Here is a 20,269-nt window from a genome sequence, read left to right as displayed (position 1 = left end):
GGTAATTTCCCAGTCATCGTTACTGATAGCAGTTTTCAATTCCACTCTTTTTATTTTATTGTTAATCTAGATTTTTTAGGGGGTATTTCAACATGCCATCATGTTATTAGTCCACACCTCTGGATTATTAGTCCAGTAAAACAGAAACACAACTCCAACACAGACTAGAAAGCAGTCCCATCAATGAAAGAGTGGAAGTGCTAAGACCATATTGTTCAAATGCAGGAATAAAAAGAAGAGGCATCCAGCTTACCACGTTATAAAAACCTTTGCCCAAAATTGCCTCAGATCATGATCCTAAGAATCCAAGTGTCAGTCGATATAATGCATCAGTGATGGAAATGCAAAACCTGGTCTCCATGCACAGGCTCATAATTTCAAAGTCTGCGATCAAAGTAGAGAAACTCTGGGCCTGTACATTCATCAGGTTTACACATAACTCTGACACAGCTTTTGTTGTTGTGTTTGCATTTTGTGGTAGCACATTGCCTGATGGCCCTGGGAGAGGGAGTTAACAGTGCAAACTTTCATTGCTGTAAACAAAGGCCTGATAAAACAGTAGCTTGCTGAGTACAAGAAGTAAAAAGCAATGGTTATTGGGAATTTATACCACACCAAGGGTGTGGTTGTACTCATGCAGATTTGCCAACCACCAGCTGCTGTCCAGGACTTTACATGTTTAATGAGCTTTTAAAAAATGTAGATGATTGTATGTGACCTGCTTTTAAAAGAGCTTCTCAGTTTGTAGAGCTGAAAAGCCCCAGTTATAACAAGTATTTTCTTTAGCACTATTGCTTGGCCTGTGCAGTTACAGATGAAGACGACACAGGTTCAAAGGTAGTGCATCATCAAGATGATTTTGAAATGGTAATTTCGGACCAGGGAGGGAGGTCAAAGGTAGACTTTTAAGTCTGTCTGCTTGTTGTTGAACAGCGAGGCAAAATAGGTTTAACCACAGATCACCCCAGCTGGCATAACGCACACTTCACCATCATTGCTACTGAGGAGCCAACTATTAATTGGTGTTTGTACAGAATGAGTCACACAAAATTGAAAGATTAAACACTGCCATTGCAAATAATGTACAACTATAATACAGTGGCATGCAAAAGTTTGGGCACCCCTGGTCAAAATTTCTGTTACTGTGAATAGCTAAGCGGGTAAAAGATGACCTGATTTCCAAAAGGCATAAAGTTAAAGATGACACATTTCTTTAATATTTTAAGCAAGATTACTGTTTTATTTCCATCTTTTACAGTTTCAAAATAACAAAAAAGGAAAAGGGCCTGAAGCAAAAATTTGGGCACCCTGCATGGTCAGTACTTAGTAACACCCCTTTGGCAAGTATCACAGTTTGTAAACGCTTTCTGTAGCCAGCTAGGAGTGTTTCAATTCCTGTTTGAGGGATTTTCACCCATTCTTCCTTGCAAAAGGTTTCTAGTTCTGTGAGATTCTTGGGCCGTCTTGCATGCACTGCTCTCTTGAGGTCTATCCACAAATTTCCGATGACTTTTAGCTTGGGGGACTGTGAGGGCCATGGCAAAACCTTCAGCTTGTGCCTCTTGAGATAGTCCATTGTGGATTTTGAGGTGTGGTTAGGATCATTATCCTGTTGTAGAAGCCATCCCCTTTTCATCTTCAGCTTTTTTTTTACGAACTGTGTGATGTTTGCTTCCAGAATTTGCTGGTATTTAATTGAATTCATTCTTCCCTCTACCAGTGAAATGTTCCCCGTGCCACTGGCTGCAACACAAGCCCAAAGCATGATCAATCCACCCCCGTGCTTAACAGTTGGAGAGGTGTTCTTTTCATGAAATTCTGCACCCTTTTTCCTCCAAACATACCTTTGCTCATTGCGGCCAAAAAGTTCTATTTTAACTTCATCAGTCCACAGGACTTGTTTCCAAAATGCATCAGGCTTGTTTAGATGTTCCTTTGCAAACTTCTGATGCAGAATTTTGTGGTGAGGACGCAGGAAAGTTTGGAGAAAAAAGCGTGCAGAATTTCATGAAAAGAACACCTCTCCAACTGTTAAGTACGGGGGTGGATCAATCATGCTTTGGGCTTGTGTTGCGACCAGTGGCACGGGTAACATTTCGCTGGTAGAGGGAAGAGTGAATTCAATTAAATACCAGCAAATTCTGGAAGCAAACATCACACCATCCGTAAAAAAAGCTGAAGATGAAAAGAGGATGGCTTCTACAACAGGATAACGATCCTAAACACACCTCAAAATCCACAATGTACTACCTCAAGAGGCACAAGCTGAAGGTTTTGCCATGGCCCTCACGGTCCCCCGACCTAAAAGTCATCGGAAATTTGTAGATAGACCTCAAAGGAGCAGTGCATGCAAGACAGCCCAAGAATCTCACAGAACTAGAAGCCTTTTGCAAGGAAAAATGGGCGAAGACCCCAAACAAGAATTGGAAGACTCTTAGCTGGCTACAGAAAGTATTTACAAGCTGTGATACTTGCCAAAGGGGTTGTTACTAAGTACTGACCACGCAGGGTACCCAAACCTTTGCTTCGTGCCCTTTTCCTTTTTTGTTATTTTGAAACTGTAAAAGATGGAAATAAAACAGTAATCTTGCTTAAAATATTAAAGAAATGTGTCATCTTTAACTTTATGCCTTTTGGAAATCAGGTCATCTTTTACTCGCTTAGCTATTCACAGTAACAGAAATTTTGACCAGGGGTGCCCAAACTTTTGCATGCCACTGTATCATGTTACACAGTTCAGGAGTACAAACTCAAATCAGAAGGCACTGGAGTAGCTTGTTGGTTCATTGCAAAACTGGAATGAACTGGTAACATCATTCTGAGCACTGGCTAACCACCTATGGTAATGCTCACAAATAAAATGGGATCGGGGAACAGTTATGAAATGTAGCTGCTAATCTGGCTTACCCTTTTACATTAGATGCTCTAAGTGCCCACTGCAAACATTCTAAGTAATGGGCCTGAGGAATTTACAAGAACAGTAAATTTAGGTTCCAGGTCAGAAAAATCCATGACAAACACCACATCAATTTCCTCCAAAAATTCTAAATGTCCAGTCTTGAAAAACATCTTTTGCTCATGTACATAATCTATATGCTTTTAAAAATCATACGAAAACTTAAAACTTTTATTTTAAATATTGATTATATTGAGATATAGGTATTAGTGGCAAGGCCAGCATTTCTTGCTTATTTTTGACTGTCCTTGAGAAGGAGGTGCTAATGAAGCCAGTGATGATCTGGAACACTGTCTAAAAGGTGAGTGGAAGCAGTGGAGAGAGAACAGGGGAGTGGGGCTAATTGAATAGCACTTTAAAAAAAACAGGATATTTGTTGCCTGAAGCAGCTGCTTTATCTGTACCCATGTTATTAGTTGGTTGCCCTCCACAGCCCCTGATGTCGTTGGCCCATACATACCTTTATTTTAAAATTTTTCCGTAGGGTCTTCTCTTTCACCATCTTTCCCTTCTCATCCTTTGCAGCCTGAAGTCGTTTCTTGCGTTCAGAGAAGAGGGCAGCGATATTCTTGTCCAATGCCATCATTGTTTCATCATCTACCTCTTCATCACTGCTGCTCTCACCCTCCTTGGACTGTGGAAGAACACAAAGACATTTTCAATGACCAAAGCCGCAGCCTTAATTTCAAGAGGTTACTTTCAATGTAATTGAGGAGCTAGGGCACTAAGTGTTCTCAGGTCAACTCCCACTGTAAGCAGCTTATGTAATCAGACATGGGATCACTCAGATACTGCAAAGTAAAAATACACCTGGTATCATCAGTACATGCAGTCTAATTAACACAGTGGTGGCATTCCCCCTTGACATAAAGTTGTAAAGATTGGGAGTCCAAACCATGCTCCGTGATTTGAGCTCATTATTCAGGTATGCATATCAAAACTTACATTGAGGGAGTGCTGTATTCTCAGAAATGACATCATTAGGATGAATGGTTAACCAAGGACCCGTCTACCCTTTAATGTAGATATACAATTTGAACAAGAATCAGACATTCCTCCCCAGTACTTTTGCTTCTTAATCACTTCTTTGGAGTCAAGGAAGACTTGGTTCCACTCCAGTCCGTGGTTTCCAAGGCAGCTAATGTGGGACCTACAGGCTCTGCCACAGGCAGGCAGGACGAGCTTGATGCGCTGGTTGGGTGGGTAGTTTTGGAAGTGGTGTGCTCCTTCTGTTGTTGTGCTAGGTTTCAGCTTGCCACCTAAGTGCAGCTCTGTTTTGAGCCAGATATTCCCATGAGTCAGTAAGGAGGTTACACTTTTTCTAAGGAGGACTTGAGAACATCCTCGAAGCAGTTACTCTATCCAGCTGGTAATCTCTTACCATGACAGGGTTGACAAACAGAATGTCTGTTTGGGGAATGTAGTGATAGGCATGTGAATAAAGTGACTGGCACATCAGAGTTGACTGATGTAATTATAGTCCCTTAAAGCTGTGGATGCTATCCTGAGTGAGGACATGGATGTTGGTTTGTTTATCTTTCCAGTTCATTTGGAGGATTTTGCGGAGACAGCGTTGGTGGCACCTCTTCAGTGCTTTGATGAGCCTGATGGTAGCCCATGTTCCTGATACATACTGGAGGGCAAGGATCACTGCTTCCTGCTAGACCATGAGCTCAGCACTGGGTTTGAGACCTTGATGTACAAACATCCTTTTCCTCAGTCAGCCAAGGGCTACAATGAAAGCGATGGTGAATTCCATCACCGACAGCTGCCTTCACTGACAGGCAGTTCTTGAGATATGGAAAGTGGTCCGTATTCCAGGGTCTAGTCGGGGACCTTTATTCTTGGGAACAGGTTGGTAGATGACTTTAGTTTGTCCTCTTGTATGCCAAACTTGTATGACAAACTTGGCCTCTGAAAGTGTACATACACATATTATCTGTGCATTGTAACTCTGTCTTCCTGTGGGGTGACCAGAGGCAGTGGTCAGTGAAATGGAGTTGAACAGTCTCCTATTTATCCTGTTCATTACTTCCACTCCAACAAAAAGCTTGTTAGGGACAGCTCTGTGGTGTAAAAGATTAAGTATTGGGATAATATTGCTCTATTAGACAGCCAAATGAATACTTTCAAGATTTTGATTCACTGAAAATAACACTCAACCACTCCCCCTCAGAGGAAGATAGCAAGGATCTGGGGACAGGACAGGGAATGGAGAGAAGGTGAGGACCAAGGGGAGTGGAAGGTCTGAGGAATGAGGGAATCAGATGCCTTGGAGCAGGAAAGGGAGGGAAGGAGGGATGTGAATGGCAAGGTACAAGGGAGGGCAGGAGGAAAGGAAACTGTGGGAGGAGTCCGAGGGAGTACACTGAAGGAGGAGAGATTCAAGGACGGAGGATAGGAAGGGAGATCAAAAGGAGGGTGGGGGATTATGGAGGCAGAGGACAAGGGAGTATGTCCCTGAAACCACCTATGGGTGTGCACTAGTTATCTTGGATCTCCTTACCACCGGACTGAGGCCTCGCTCTATGAAGCATGTTTGGTACCTGATGTGCAATGGCTCTCCCATGTTAGAGGGATTCACTCCCCTGGCAAGCACTCATCCCAAAACGAACATTGCTAAGATATTATCTGATTGCTGTTTGAGAGGCTTTGCTGGTTGGGAGATAGAAAGCAACAAAGACAGTTCTTCAAAGATACTGCACTGGCTATGAAGAACCCTGGGGCATATTGGTGCTAGAATTCCTTCAGATACTTCAGTCAATGAATATTGAGAGGGTACATGCATGTGCTTTAAAGTCAAAGTCGAGCTTACTGTCATATGCACAAGTATGAACAGGTGCAATGAAAAACTTACTTGCAGCAGCATCACAGACACATAGCATCATACAAGCAGCATTCACACAAAAAACATAAATTAAACATAAAGTAACTGCCAAAAGTTAAAAGGTGGAGTTTTCTCTCTCCCAATCAGCTCCCCGTGCATCTGCACAGCAATCTACAAAGTCCAATTTGTGATTCATCACATTCCCAAAGTCAAAACTCACCATTACGTTTGCTGCCTGCAGGACCTTCATCAATTCCGTGCGAAAATTCTCATCCACCGTCTCCTCCTCCTCACCCTCCTCCTCACTACCACTTTGGTCTTCATCACTGTCATCAGCAGTATCGTCGCCATCGTTGTCCTCTTCCTCCTCCGACTCATCACTGCCACTCTCACTCTCCATCTAAGAAAGTATCAAACTTGCAAATTGAATGTTCTCAAGCTTCAAGGAGACATGGGATTAAAATTGGTTCAGGAGAGTGTAGCAGAGGGATTAAAAAAATCATAACCTCTATAGAAAATCTAATGGCAGCACTAAACTAGCAACTACAATAAGCCATGGTTAAAACTTTGGAAATAATTTGTACAATTCCATTTGAAAGTTATCGAAGGTGGATCTCAGCGTGTTAGTCAGTCACAATGTGTCTTGGGAACTCCTACACTCCAACAGGAAGCACTAGACGGAATCGCTGTTGACTCAGGTTACAGCCCACCTGTGGCAGATATTATCAGCCAGGGTTGAAATGCCAGTGAACAGGATTAAAACCAACAATGAGATTTAAACCAATTCTTAAAAGCAAGACTCAGTTTGAAAAAAGGTAATCTGCACTTCGTACATGATCAGTTGGCTTAAAAAAACCTGCAGCCCAAATTACTGTTTTGAAAAAGGCACACAGCAATTCTATAGATCTATATGAAATCTAACCTCATCTTCATGCGAGCAGTCAACTTTTGTTTGCGGCCTCTCAAACTCTTCAGTTACTATCACAGCACTCTCATCTTCTTCTGATTCTGGTTTAAAGACCTGCCCGAGAGAAAGTGACTTTACTTAATCAGTTCTGATAAATGACCAGAGCTCCTTTGAACTCAACTCGGGCATCTCAACCAGCAATGCAACACCAACAACTTACTTAACCATGCATGCAAAAAGCCCCTTACTAGAAGTTTTCAACCGATTTATGAATATGTCAATAAACCCCAGAGGTTACACCAGCTCAATGCAATACAGGACGTTTAGTCAATTGGCTTCATGTAAAGTAATGGGTGGGAAGTTCAAGGGAGATATCAGAGGGAGGTTTTTTACCCAGAGAGTGGTTGGGGCATGGAATGCGCTGCCTGGGGTGGTGGTGGAGGCAGGCACATTGGTCAAATTCAGGAGGTTGCTAGATAAGCATATGGAGGAATTTAAAATAGAGGGATATGTGGGGGGGGGGGGGGGGGGGTGGAGGGGGAAGGGGTTAGATAGTTAGGCAAGGTTTAAAGGTCGGCACAACATTGTGAGCCAAAGGCCCTGTATTGTGCTGTTGTATTCTATGTTTCAGACTATTGAAACCACATTCACCCATCATTTCACTTTGTCTGAGGATAGCTGAAAAGGAACATCCTAACTCTTCAATTCCCAACACCCAGCAGAATGGTTAGGTCAAAGGAAGAGTTTCTCAATCTTCCCACTTCTCAAAGTATGTCATAGTTAATAAATCAAGTGGTTAATTTAGGTTTGGTGGAGTGGATTAATGGAAATTTTTCCAAAATGACTACTCTTGGCCTAGTGCACAGAACACATGATATTGGCCTGAAGTGCCAGAGGGTTCTTTTGTGTATTGTTGCAGCAACTTAGATAAGCCGCTCAAATCTCTGGGATGGGACTTGAACCCACAACTTTCTGACTCAGGGGAGAGTGATACGACCAAGCTGAAAAGGAAGGAAGGAAGGAAAAAGACAAAGATAATGGCAAGTTATTTCCACATTACTCACATCCAGGATGAGCTGCAGTGCTTCCTTAGTCACGTGGGGACAGATGCGCATAAACACCATTTTCGAGACTTGTCGCATCAAACGACTTGGTTGGGAGAGAAAGGACAGCAAGATTTCAACCACCACTTCGACCCACTCTGGCTCTTCCTTCTCTAAAAAAAACAGTTAAAGAATGTATGACAACTTATTCCTATCTTGTGCTAAAACAGTTACTTATCAAGTGCTCCCTTTAGATAGGAAGTAACTGCAGTTTAATTTCTCAGCTCCGTAGATACTTGTCCCTCATTGGGTTGGCATCAGGAAGCCGCTCATTCACTGCGTTGTGCTGGGACACTGATCTGGCTATCCCAGCTTTGGCCAGCTGCTGGACTACTCCAAAGAGTAGTTTGGAGTAGACATGGGATTGTTGTTCTAGACATCTAGAACCTCATCATTCCCCTTTGGATAGCACCTCACCTCGTGACCCCCCCCCAATGCAAAACTAACCTTGATACAAAAGGAAGTGAAAACAAAAAGGAAGTTCTGAAATTGCAAGCATATCAGATAATGTGTTCTATTCTGGGTTAGTAATTGGTGCCCAACAGGCTACAGTACAAAGGGTTGCACGTGCAGTTACAATTGTACAATGCTCTGCTTTGACCCTGTCTGAACTTCATTCAGCTCCATATTTCGGAAAGTACAAGTTGGCTTTGAAGGAAGTGCAATGCTGGCTCACCAGAATAGTACCAAGCTTAAAAAGTTTAAATTGTGAGGACAGGTTGCAGAGTTTTGCATTCTTAGGCATAGCAGATTAAATACTTTGATTAAATCACTGCACAAGCTGAATCAAATAATAGGCTTGATAGAGAAGAACAAATATTTTGCTAGCAATGGAAGTTCGGAATGAGGAGAGGGTGGGGTGGGCATTCAGGGCTGATGTGAGGAACACTTCTTTACAGGACAGTAAAAATCTGGAACTTTAACCCCTAAGAAGCCATTGAGATAGAGAGATAATTGAAAAAGCGATAGCCTTACCCAACAAAAACCCGAGGGACATGGAAGCTAATCAGATGAAACTGATGCAGGTCAGTTGTAATCTAAATGAATGTAACAAATCAGGATCAAGAGTCTGACGGAGGCAGGAAGCATTTTAAACTGAATTTACTTCCACATTTAAAGCTTTTGGGATCAGGTTCCAATGTGGCATATCACACCAAAGCACGGAATTATTGCCTAGGGAAGCTCTATAGAATAGCAGGCCTGTGTTTGAAAATAGCTTTGTCACAGTGGTAATATCATGACTAAAAGTCAACTTGTCCGAAGTAAAAATTTACTGCTGAAAGGGAATTGACCTCAGTTTCGAAGCTACGTTTACCACAAACACTTGGGTGCAACACAGAACTATCCACACATTTGCCATGTACATAGTGTGATATTTAACAGAAGTGTTCTGGTGGCATCCAGTGGTGGTTAATAGGCACTTCATAGCCTAACATCTTGCACTGTCCCAGAACTGAAGAGAAATCCGACTGTAAAGGCAAGGCCCACTCAGCCCAACAGTTCAGCAATGAAAGACGTAAGAATGTTAGCAAAGTAGGTTATCAGCTCCCTCCAGACTGTTCTGACACTCAGCAAGTTCACGGCTGATTCAATCTTGGCCTCAACGCCTCTTTCCTGCTCTCTCCCCATACCCTTCAACTCCCTTATAGTTCAAAATCTCTACGCTGAATATATTCAATGACACCACCTGCACAGCTCTCTGGAGCATAGAATTCCAAAGATGTACAACCCCCAGAGAAGAAATTCCTTCTCATCTGTCTGAAATGTGTGGCACTTTATTCTGAAACTGTCTCAATAGTTCTGGATACCTCTGCAAGGGGAAACATCTCAGGAGGTGGGCACTAAGAACCCTGAATGCATCAATTGATCAATTCTCATTCTTCTAATCTCCAATGAATGCAGGCCACAAGCTGCTCAACCTTTCCACATACGCAAATCCCTTCACCCCAGGTATCAACCTATGCATCGCCTCCAATGCAACCTAGTGAGCCTTTGTTGCATCGCCTCCAATACAACCTAGTGAACCTCCACTGCATTGCCTCCAATGCAACCTATTGAGCCTATTTCGCCACCTCCGATTTAACCTAGTGAACCTTCTCTACATTGTCTCCAACGTAACCTTGTGAATTTTTTCCACATTGTCTCCAGATTTCCTAACCCCAACTCAATTCCTTTCTTTTGTACATGTCATGGTTCTTGCTGAAAGAAACAATGTTATGTGCTTCATACACTCCACAGGGCAGCAATTCCAACCTTCTAATGAAATGAATTTTCAAAATAACAGGCTGTGCACAGTTTTGCTATTTTTCCATTTCATTGGTGCAGTTCTGGCATCATCACCAGCACATTAGAGGCTACAACAATATGAGCTGCCAACTGCTGTTGCACTGAGCTGTACTAACTTGTTACGTGCTTTGAACGCTTTTTCATTTTCTTCCGCTCCCACTCCTCCAAACACTTGTGCAGGTCACTTAATAGGTCCAGAGAATCCTCCCCAACCTGGAGAGAAAGACAGAAAGATAAAGGCAGCAGGGGACAGGAGGACGGTACAGCACTACTGCCAGGACTTCCATTTACTTGAGATTCTTATGCTTTATGGTTGTTTCTTTACTGCTGGCCCTTAATGTAGAGATTACCAAAGTAGCTCACACATCATTAAATTCACCATATGAAGAACAAGCATTTAATGAGGGAATTAATGAGTAAAAGCAATGCAACAAGAATGCAGCAATTAGAAACTGCGCATTTAGGACTTCTTCATGATCCCAATGGATTTTTCACTTTCATAGAGCACGGAAACAGGCCCTTCGTCCCCACACGTCCATGCCATCCATTGAGCACCCATTAAAACTAATCCCGTTTTTCCTCTCACATTTCCCATCAACTCCACACCTTTCCTGCCACCAACCTACACAAGAGGCAATTTACCAGTCAGGGCATTTATGGCATCTTGCAGAACTGGAGCACCCAGGAGAAACCCACATGGCAGCAAAATGTACAAACTTCACACAGGCAGCACCCAAGATCAGGATCTCCAGAGTTGTGAGGCAGGAGCGAGAAGCCCTGTGCCACTGCTTTCTGCTACCTTTTGCACACACTTCCCAGTAAATCAGGAATCAATCCAATTCTCTATTGGCAGGGTCAGTGGCAGTTTGTGACCCCTGCACAGTTGTGCACAGCAAGAACTTAACCAGTTTACCAAGATCTTTTAGGGAAGGATATCGCCCATCTTTATCATGGGCTGCCCTACACACAATTACCCATCCACACCTATGTGACTGACTCTCAAATGCCCACTGAAATGACACATGCAAGTCACTTAGTTGTACCTACAAGGAAGCCCACCAACTGCTTGAGGCAATTAGAGTAATAAATGTCAGCCCTTTCTAGCAATCTCCATATTTGAAATAGTATTTTGTTTTTATAAAGCTTCTCCCACTCAGGGCCTCATGAATGATTAAACTGCAGGAAGTTGAGGATAAGTTCTACTTCTGCACAATGGGGCTTCTCGCTAGTTTAAAGCGAAGGAAGGAATTTCACTCATAAATTAATTAGAGGATTACCACATTGAGTGTAGTGTTCAGCAACAGAGCACAAAATACGTGCCTTGCATTGTCTGCCCATGTTGATTTAGTTGATCACAACCAAGGATTAAGTTGTGATACTCCAACTAGCCTCAACACCAGCTATCATCACTGGGTCTGAGTGAGTGGAGAAAGGCACCAGGTCTGACTGTGAAACCAACCCAACAATTAGCTGGTTGGGCTCATCATGAAAACTGGTGCCTAAGAACAGCGATGGAGCTGAGCCCAGGACACTTAGTGCTTCAACAAAGAAAGGAATAGAAAATGGAAAGCTGCCTAATCCGTCAATTCCAGATGGCTATAGACAATCTAAGATCTGAACCAGTCAGGCTCAGAAATCAAATGAATCTGAACAAAGTAACCGACTGCTACAGTTTTTCAAAAAGCTGTCAAATGTAATACAGGTGACCCCCACGTTATGGCAGTTCAGGTTATGGAAATTCACCCTTACAGAATTCACAAATCACTACTAAAAAAATCTGGGATATGGAATAAACATTCGCTCTTATGAAATTTACATGGAGAAAGGTACATAAATAGCTTTTTTTTTCCCAACTCTCATTTTTTGACACGCACAGATGTGACTTTGCTTTACGGAAAATCACGAAACAGATAGTTTCCTAGGAACGCAATGATCTGTCTGTCTTCATAAAGTGAGGTTTCTTTTCCCCAGGGCTGAAATGGTGGCAGAAGAGGACGCAGGTTTAAGGTGATGGAGAATAGGTATAGAGGAGATGTCAGGGGTAAGTTTTTTACTCAGAGAGTGGTGAGTGTGTGGAATGGGCTGCCGGCAACGGTGGTGGAGGCGGATATGATGGGGTCTTTTAAGAGACTTTTGAATAGGTACATGGAGCTAAGAAAAATAGAGGACTATGGGTAAGCCTAGTAATTTCTAAGGTAGGGACACGTTCGGCACAGCTTTGTGGCCGAAGGGCCTGAATTATGCTATAGGTTTTCTATGTTCTATGTATTACGTTTATATACAATTGAATCACCTGGCTCTAATTTTAACAAAATGATTACAAGTTCTCTTTTGCATCACAATCAAATCGGGGAATTATGGAGCTTGATCACATTCAGACATATACTGCACATACCTGGAACAGCTGTATGCCTACAAGCAGGAAGAGCAGCTGAAAGGCTGAGGCCTCCGGTTTCTGAGCAGTTTTTGATTTTTTCTGCAGATTTTCAACGGACTGGAGCATTCTAGGAACGAAGAAATTACTTGTGAGCAAGAGGTGGCCAACTCTAACTAAACAGGGTAAATATAACAGCAAGAACAGTCAGTCACTTAGTACAGGTCATCTTAGTACAGGCATCCAGAATAAACAGACAATTCTCATACACTCTGCAAACATAAATTTTAATAAGCACTGAGAAAACATCCTGGATGGGAAAGAAATGCTTGCAGATACAAACATTCATAACTCATCCAAACTAGCTGTTTACATAGTTTTTCCTGTGGAATGAATCAGTTATCAATGTATTGATTCAACAACTTCAAAGCAATCTGTGTGAAGTGTGTCAATTTAGGCTATTTTATATCATAATCACAGATGAGTTTTTTTTCCCTAATGCTTAGGATTACCTTGCTTCCTGTTTATAACAGCAGCAAGCCCACTAACTGGAAGAAACTGGATCCTATTAATAGTTTAATCACTTACATTATCAACTGTTTCTCTACTTTGAAAGGCAGAATAACATGTCAATAGACCAAGAGATGAGTTATAACTCACCCACATATTATTGCAAAACACAAACAAAAATTGGTAAGTAAGGACAATACAGAGGGCACAGAGGTTATTTAGCCATCAGAATGAAGGTAAAATTATTGGCTGGAATTTTCCCGAGTGGAGCCCACCACTTGCTTCCCCCGAACCTTGTCTTTTCCAGATCTGGAAGACCAATTTCGTTGGTCCAGTCTTTCCGGAGCCAAGCGGCAAGGCCCTAAGCGTCAACAGGGGAGTCATGCATGGGCCAGAACAAATGAAACCTACAATTTGATATGTTAACATCCTTCTAGTGATGTTAGTTCCACAGTGCTGTTGGGTAAAGAGCTCTGGAACTCAGAACTCGAGATGATGAAGAAATGATGATATATTTCCAATCTGGAGGGGAACCTGTAAATGGTGTTCCCATGCACCTGCCATCCTTGTCCTCCTTGGTGGTACAGGTCATGGCAAGTCCTGCAGGGAATGCACAAACTCCTCTGTTGCCCACAATTTCAATCAAATAATTCCTTCCACCCCACCTCTGGAATTCAGCTCTTTGGTCCACATTTGGACCAAGACGGCGATGAGGTCTGGAACTGTGTGGTCCAGTAAAACCCAAACTGGGTGTTGGTGAGCAAGTTATCAGAGTTCGTGCCTCTTGATAACACTGCCAGTGATACCTTACATCTTGAGTTTCCAGCTGCAAGCCATTTGAACTCCCCTTCCCATTCCCACACCTTCTTTCCAGCCACCCTCCCCAACCCCTTGTTACAAAGCTTCTTTCCCCTCTCCCACCTGGCTCCATCTGCCCATCACCCACACACTGCATCTCCTACCCCCTCCCCCAGTGGCTCCATCTGCCAATCATCCCTCCCTTATTTGGCTCCACTTATCAGATTCCAGAATCTGCAGCTCTTTGTTGTCTCCACTTACCACCTTCCAGCCTGTCCCTACCTCCCCCCTCCCCTCCCCTCCACCCACCTGGCCCAATTTCCCCTCTTCACCTGGTTCTATCTACTGCCTGCCAGGTCCTACCTCACCCCTTCCTTTCACCTGGCTACCTTCCATCTACATGCTCAGTCCTGATGCAAAACGTCAACCATCCCTCTGCCTCCAGAGATGCTGCCTAACCACCACTGAATTCCTCCAGCAGTTTGTTTCTTTGACACCTTACATCACTTTGCTAATGAATAGGGATAGACTGATCTGACAGCAATTAACTGGATTCGATTTGTCTTACTTTTGAAGAGCAGTAATTTCATAATTACTGAATCGTTGAGCTGTACAGCACAGAAATGGGCCCTTCAGTCCAACTCATCCATGCTGAATGTGATGTCCATCTCCGCTAGTCCCATTTGCCTGCATTAGGCCTGTATCCCTCTCCTCCCTTCCTATCCAAGTACCTGTCCAAAAGCTTTTTAAAAATTTGTTATTGTATCTGCCTCTACCACTTCCTCTGGCAGTTTGTCCCATATAACCACCACCCTGAGAAAAATTTGCCCCCCCCCCTTTAAATTTCTCCCCTCTCACCTTAAACCTGTGCCTTCTAGTTTTTGACTCCCTGGGAAAGAGACCGACAATCTACCTACCCTATCTATGCCCCTCATAATCTTACAAGACTCGATAAAATCAGCCCTCAGCTCCACTCCAGCCTATCCAATTTCTCTTACAAATACAAGCCTCCATTCCAGGCAACCTCCTGGTGAATCTCTCCTGCACTCTTTCTAATGGTACCACATCCTTCCTGTAGTGTGGCCTGTACACAGTACTCCCAAGTTCAGGCTAACCAATGTTTCGTACAGCTGCAACATGACGTCACAGCTCTCATACTCGATGCCTTGACCTATGAAGGCACGCATACCAAACGCCTTCTTCACTACCCTATCCACCTGTGTCGCCATTTTCAGGGAATTATGAACTTGTACCCTAGTCTCTTTGTACATCAACACTCCTAAGGTCCATGCCATTTATTGTATATGTCCTGCCAATATTTGATGTCCCAAAATTCATTAGCTCACCATCTGTCACCACTTCACTAAACTTTTCAGCTGCTCTATGTCCCACCGTATCCTTAGACAACCTTCTTTGCGATGTACAACTCTAATTGTGTCATCTGCAAATGTACTAATCAGACCACCTACATTCTCATGCAAGTCATTTATATATATGACGAACAACAAAGGTCCCAGCACCGACCTCTGTGGTACCCCACTGGTTACAGACTTCCATTCAGAAAACAACCCTTCACCACTACCCTCAGCATCCTACCACAAAGTCAATTTTGGATCTGGTTTGCCAACGCACCTCAGATCCCAAGTGCTTTAACCTTCTGGACCAGCCCAACACCAACATGCGGGACCTTATCAAAAGTCTTGCTCAAATCCATGTACATCACATCCACTGTGCTGCCTTCATCAACATTCCTTGTTACCCCCACAAAAATACCTGCACAAAACCATACTGACTCCTGCTAATCAGTCCCTGCCTTTCCAAGTGAACGTAAATCCAATCCCTTAGAAATGTTTTTCAATAGTTTCCTTACTAATGATGCAAGGGTCAGCATACATGCCATTTATATCCCCTTGCTCCACAAACAGCTTTTATTGGTCCCCGAGGGGACCCACTCTTTCCCTTGCTACCTTCTTGCTTCTAATATAGTTTTGACATTATCCTTTACCTTGCTTGCCAGGGCCATTTCATGTCCTCTTTGCCCTCCTAACTTCTTTAAGTTCTCTCCTATATCCCCTATAAACCTCAAAGGACTCGTTTGATATGAATTGACTATACAATTTCTTACATTGTCATGAAATGCCGGTGTTGCAATTGTACTAGAAGCAGCATAACTAAAGGCACAGCCAATTCTGGAGCACATGCCTTTAGTACAACAGGAGGTTGTTAGTCCTTTGCTGTATCCTGTGCTCTCAGCCAATTCTTGACATCCCACGGAGTGAATCGAATTAGCTGAAGACTGGTTGCCTTGAAGATGGGGTTCTCAGAGGCAGATTTGGCAATTTTGGCTGAATGTGCCGGCAAATTCTTCAACCGACTTCAGCCCTGCCATGGTAAGGGATGGGCGTCTTGTTTGAGCCTCCTCCTCCCAACACCACCATTCGTGACGAGACGTGAAAGGGCTGCCAAGCTTTGATCAGAATTGTGATACTGCAGGCAGTTTTTGCTTTTTAGCATGCACGTACTCCTGTGCTGCAGCTTCATGAGGCTGGCATCTACTTTAATTATCTGTCAAGATTTTCCAATGCTTCTGAATATCTCTGAATTTCAAAAGCATTCAAAAATGATTAAAAATGAAATGAACAATTAAAAATAAATTTAAAGTGAATTTAAAATAACCAAATCACAAATACTTAAATTAAAAACATTAAACCAGTACAAAAATTAAAGAGAAAATACATCTTGCCGTTCTCCAATGAAGACCCACAATCCCCAAGTGAATGAGCCTGCTGATTCAACACCAGTTCCATTTTGGAGCAAGATCTGACAGCAGATTCCCCAGCGTGAATGCCACAAAGTCATGGTACGCTTTTGCTCTGCTGTTGGATGCTGGCAGCAAAGCACTGCTGAAAACTGGTCACTGGATCCTGGCCAGTAATTTTGGGATTTGAACATTCATGCAAGAGCTACAAAACTTGAAGGAATTAACTCTGCTGATAGATTAACTGATAAATCTTCTAGCAAAATGAAAACAACTCAGTCTGGTACACAAATAAGATTTTGTGGTAATTCTGTAACTTTCCTCATTTGTAAAGGGCTTCAACTTTTTGAAGGCTTATTAGACTCCATTATTTGAAGCAGGCAGGTTAAGAAATATTTTCCAGGAAATGATCAGGACCAAACAAGCTTAACTGGACATTGATATTTTATTTTCCTAAACAGCAAATTCCACAATTTACTTGCATTTGAATTGAAAACGCAGATACCAGGAGACATGCAATCTTCAAGTCTCCCACTCAGTGATTACACATCTGTTCTGTAGATTGGCTCCATCCCCATACCTTGGGTCAATACTTTTTCATACTTTGTGGGTAAACCTTCCAGATTTTTGCCATGCTTTACTTGAAGTATTTCCTAAAATATCATCTATTATTTTTTAGCCCAAAGTGAGGTACATGGATAGCAAAATTTCAGAAGGATATGGGCCAAACGCAGGCATATGGGACTAGCTTTGATGGGCATCTTGGTCAGCATGGACCAGTTGGACCAAAGGGCCCATTTCCATGCTGTGTAACTCCATGAATGAATCACCTTTCCATCTATTTACAGTGAAACCTGTCAAAATTTTAATCTCTTCAACCTATCTTTGCAACTTTATCTCCCCCCTTCCCATCATGTCACTATCTTGTCCCATGGCTCTGTATGGCATTACCTAAATAATTGACAGGCCTACTAAATGTTTGATGATCCCGCCAACATCCTTGTGAGGCTAAGATCTGAGGACATACTATACACTCCACCTTCTAATGACCTAACTGGTCATTTAATTAAGCCAATCATTTTCCTTCAATTTTATCAGTCTCAGTCTTTAGCTAACAATGTCTTATATGGAAGTTGATTGAGTATTTTCTGGAAACTAGATCCACAGGCATGTTACTTTAATTACTTCCTCAAAGCTTTCAAATTAATAGCTTGGCTTCCTGACTTTGCTGTGACTAAATGATTTAAAATCTACATTTGTTTAAAATAGTTTAGGGGGTCTTTTTCTGTAATAGGTTTATTAGCTTCTTGTATACTGAGAATTAATCAGGCAATACCATTCTAAATTTTAGATAAAATGTGCCAAAAAGCTTTCTCCCTTTGAACAACACATCCTCGCAGTTTGGATTTATTCCCTAGATACATCAGCAACAAAACATCAACACTGCAAAGACATTATCCAGACCAGACAGAACAGTGCAATTAAGAGGGAATGTTTCACTGTCCAGAATAACCAAGCAACAGCATTCTCCAAGGTGTGAAAGTTTATCGTCCCTTAGCTAATTGTATCAAAAGCAGGTTAACTGGTCTATGGTTGGATTTCCTGTTTCCTTGATCTTGTTATACTCAAATGTGTACATTTGTGTGTACATTTTCTGCCTGGTTAAGATCAGGACTGGAACAAATAATGAACTTCAATGAAAAAAAGTGTTGAGTTTACTTCAATAAAGCATTACATTTATATAGCACCTCCCATCAAGTCAGGACACACTTAATTGCTTTAAAATTAATTAAATATTTTGAAATGTATCATTATTATATATAGTAAATGTGGGCTCAAATTCGTCTGCAGCAGGTTCCCACAAACAACATTGAAATAAGTAACCCGATCATTTTTTTAGCTATGCAAGGAATACTCCAGAAGTGAATAATCCGGGCAACAGAACAAGTATTATTTCAAAGCCATACTGAATCAAACATATTCATCCAATAGTGACATGCAAGGACAGTATCCAGAAATAACTGTACTAAGGGCATGATAAGAGCTTAGACAAGTGGCTTCCTGCTGACCAATTTAATTAAATTTGGGTTACATACCGGTCCCAGGCTTCTCTCTGCTTTTGCGTGAAGGGTTTGATGGCTCGGACAAACCTTTCCTGTGACAGCAGGACACTTGCATATTGAACCAAGCAGTAGATCCACAGATTCCCATCCGCCGTGACTCCCAACACGCGTTTCTCATTCCTGTCCCCAAGTTCTGCAGAGTCGCCCAGCGGAGGCAGGGAATTCAGATGGTTCAATAGACTAAGGACATGAAAACAAAATTCACACTGATTAAACAATATGCCAAAGGGTTATTAACAGGCTCTCACCAATCATCAGTGATGGCAGCGGGAGATGGAAAGCAATTTCATCCTGTTTTAGGACAAAGGTAGACAGAAATTAAATGATGAAAGCTGTACTTTTTAAAGCATGGTATAGCAATGTCACAGAGCTTACCCAAAGAAGGAGTTTGCAATCATATCCCGTGTGTTGTCATCCAGGGGAACAGTCAGCTTGACTTCAGTCTCTGGGATGTCAGGTGTGTAATGTTTAGTTCCGAAAAAACCATGGAAGAAAATAAACCTAGATCCAGAAAAAGATATTGCTTCAGGTATGAATATTAATGTGAATAGTGAGACAGTAGGGGAAGGAGGGGGAGAAAGGTGGGGGCACAAGGAGAGTATTGTAGCGGTGGAGGGGGGAGGGTCAGGGAATAATGGACAGAGGGCAAGAGGAGCTGGGTTGGGGGGTGGTGAAGTTGGGCAGAGGAATGGGGGAAATGAGCTCAATGGTGGGGTTGGAAAGAGAGCGGGAACAACAGCTGGGCAGAGGTGGGAAGGCAAGGGAAGGAGAACCGGGCAGGGGGAAGGGAGGGATATGGGGTAAAGGAGAATTGGGCAGGCAAGGGGTGTCGCTGGGTAAAGAAGAACGAGGCCAGGAAGGGGGAAATGAATCAGAATAGCAGATATACCCTGAAGGATAGTCGTGAACCTGGTGGGATTTTCATGACATGTTCATGACAATCAGATGGCTTCATCATTACTTATGACCTAACACTATCAATCTCTGTACAAAAAAAAACCTTGCATAATCCCAGTAGATCCTAAAAGACGCCTCTTCTTCACTTCTCCAGAAATTGCAAAACATGGCATGGAGATGCTGCTGAGTCTAACAAGTTAACATGTCTTGCAGAGAAAATGCGTCTTAGCAGTTGCTTTATCTTTTTGTTTCTCAGTTCTGATGAAAGGCAAAAGACCTGAAACTTTAACTGTTCCTGTCTCTGTAGATGCTGCCTGACCTGCTGAATATCTCCAGCATTCAGTTTTATTTCAAATTTTCAATACATAGTAATTTGCTTTAGAGAGGCACAGATAAAACTGCAGAGTTGTATTTAATACTAACAAAAAACTGAGACTTTATGGCATGCTCCCTCCTCAATATATCCCCACTCACCTGGCGATATCCATCACCAGATCCTCCTCTTTCTTCACTTGACCATTCTCTACAATTGAGATCAGACGTGCAACAATCCACATCCTCAGTCGCTTCACTGAGTGCTGAGCTCTGTAAAACATCATGTACAAGGTCAGTGCGGGCAGTCTCAGCACAGTCCTTCACTGCCAAACTTTTCACTAATTGCCCGAGGATGTACCAATTCGCTACTTATTGACTACCTGCAGGGTAACCTCATAGGGCACCAAACAACAAA

The 20,269-nt window shown here is 42.5% G+C and overlaps 1 protein-coding gene and 1 non-coding gene across 2 annotated transcripts in view; both read right to left on the bottom strand.

Annotated features, from left to right (window-relative positions):
• The window catches only part of mybbp1a (MYB binding protein (P160) 1a), a 92,568-nt gene that overhangs the window by 37,681 nt on the left and 34,618 nt on the right, over nucleotides 1-20,269 (bottom strand). Inside the window, exons 11-19 of the mRNA XM_052035971.1 lie at nucleotides 20,014-20,124; nucleotides 19,018-19,143; nucleotides 18,616-18,822; nucleotides 12,475-12,583; nucleotides 10,196-10,292; nucleotides 7,755-7,906; nucleotides 6,706-6,804; nucleotides 6,004-6,183; nucleotides 3,417-3,590 (exon numbers count right to left, since the gene is read on the bottom strand). Of these exons, the coding sequence (XP_051891931.1) occupies nucleotides 3,417-3,590; nucleotides 6,004-6,183; nucleotides 6,706-6,804; nucleotides 7,755-7,906; nucleotides 10,196-10,292; nucleotides 12,475-12,583; nucleotides 18,616-18,822; nucleotides 19,018-19,143; nucleotides 20,014-20,124 (1,255 nt within the window). The remainder of the gene's footprint in view (nucleotides 1-3,416; nucleotides 3,591-6,003; nucleotides 6,184-6,705; nucleotides 6,805-7,754; nucleotides 7,907-10,195; nucleotides 10,293-12,474; nucleotides 12,584-18,615; nucleotides 18,823-19,017; nucleotides 19,144-20,013; nucleotides 20,125-20,269) is intronic.
• Nucleotides 710-846, bottom strand: LOC127581539 (small nucleolar RNA SNORA50). Its single transcript, XR_007957966.1, has one exon. It is a non-coding gene; the product is annotated as a small nucleolar RNA SNORA50 (small nucleolar RNA).

The sequence above is a fragment of the Pristis pectinata genome, chromosome 21, assembly GCF_009764475.1.
Source record: "Pristis pectinata isolate sPriPec2 chromosome 21, sPriPec2.1.pri, whole genome shotgun sequence".
NCBI classification, from domain to species: domain Eukaryota; kingdom Metazoa; phylum Chordata; class Chondrichthyes; order Rhinopristiformes; family Pristidae; genus Pristis; species Pristis pectinata.
This window is presented reverse-complemented; position numbering and strand designations above follow the sequence as displayed.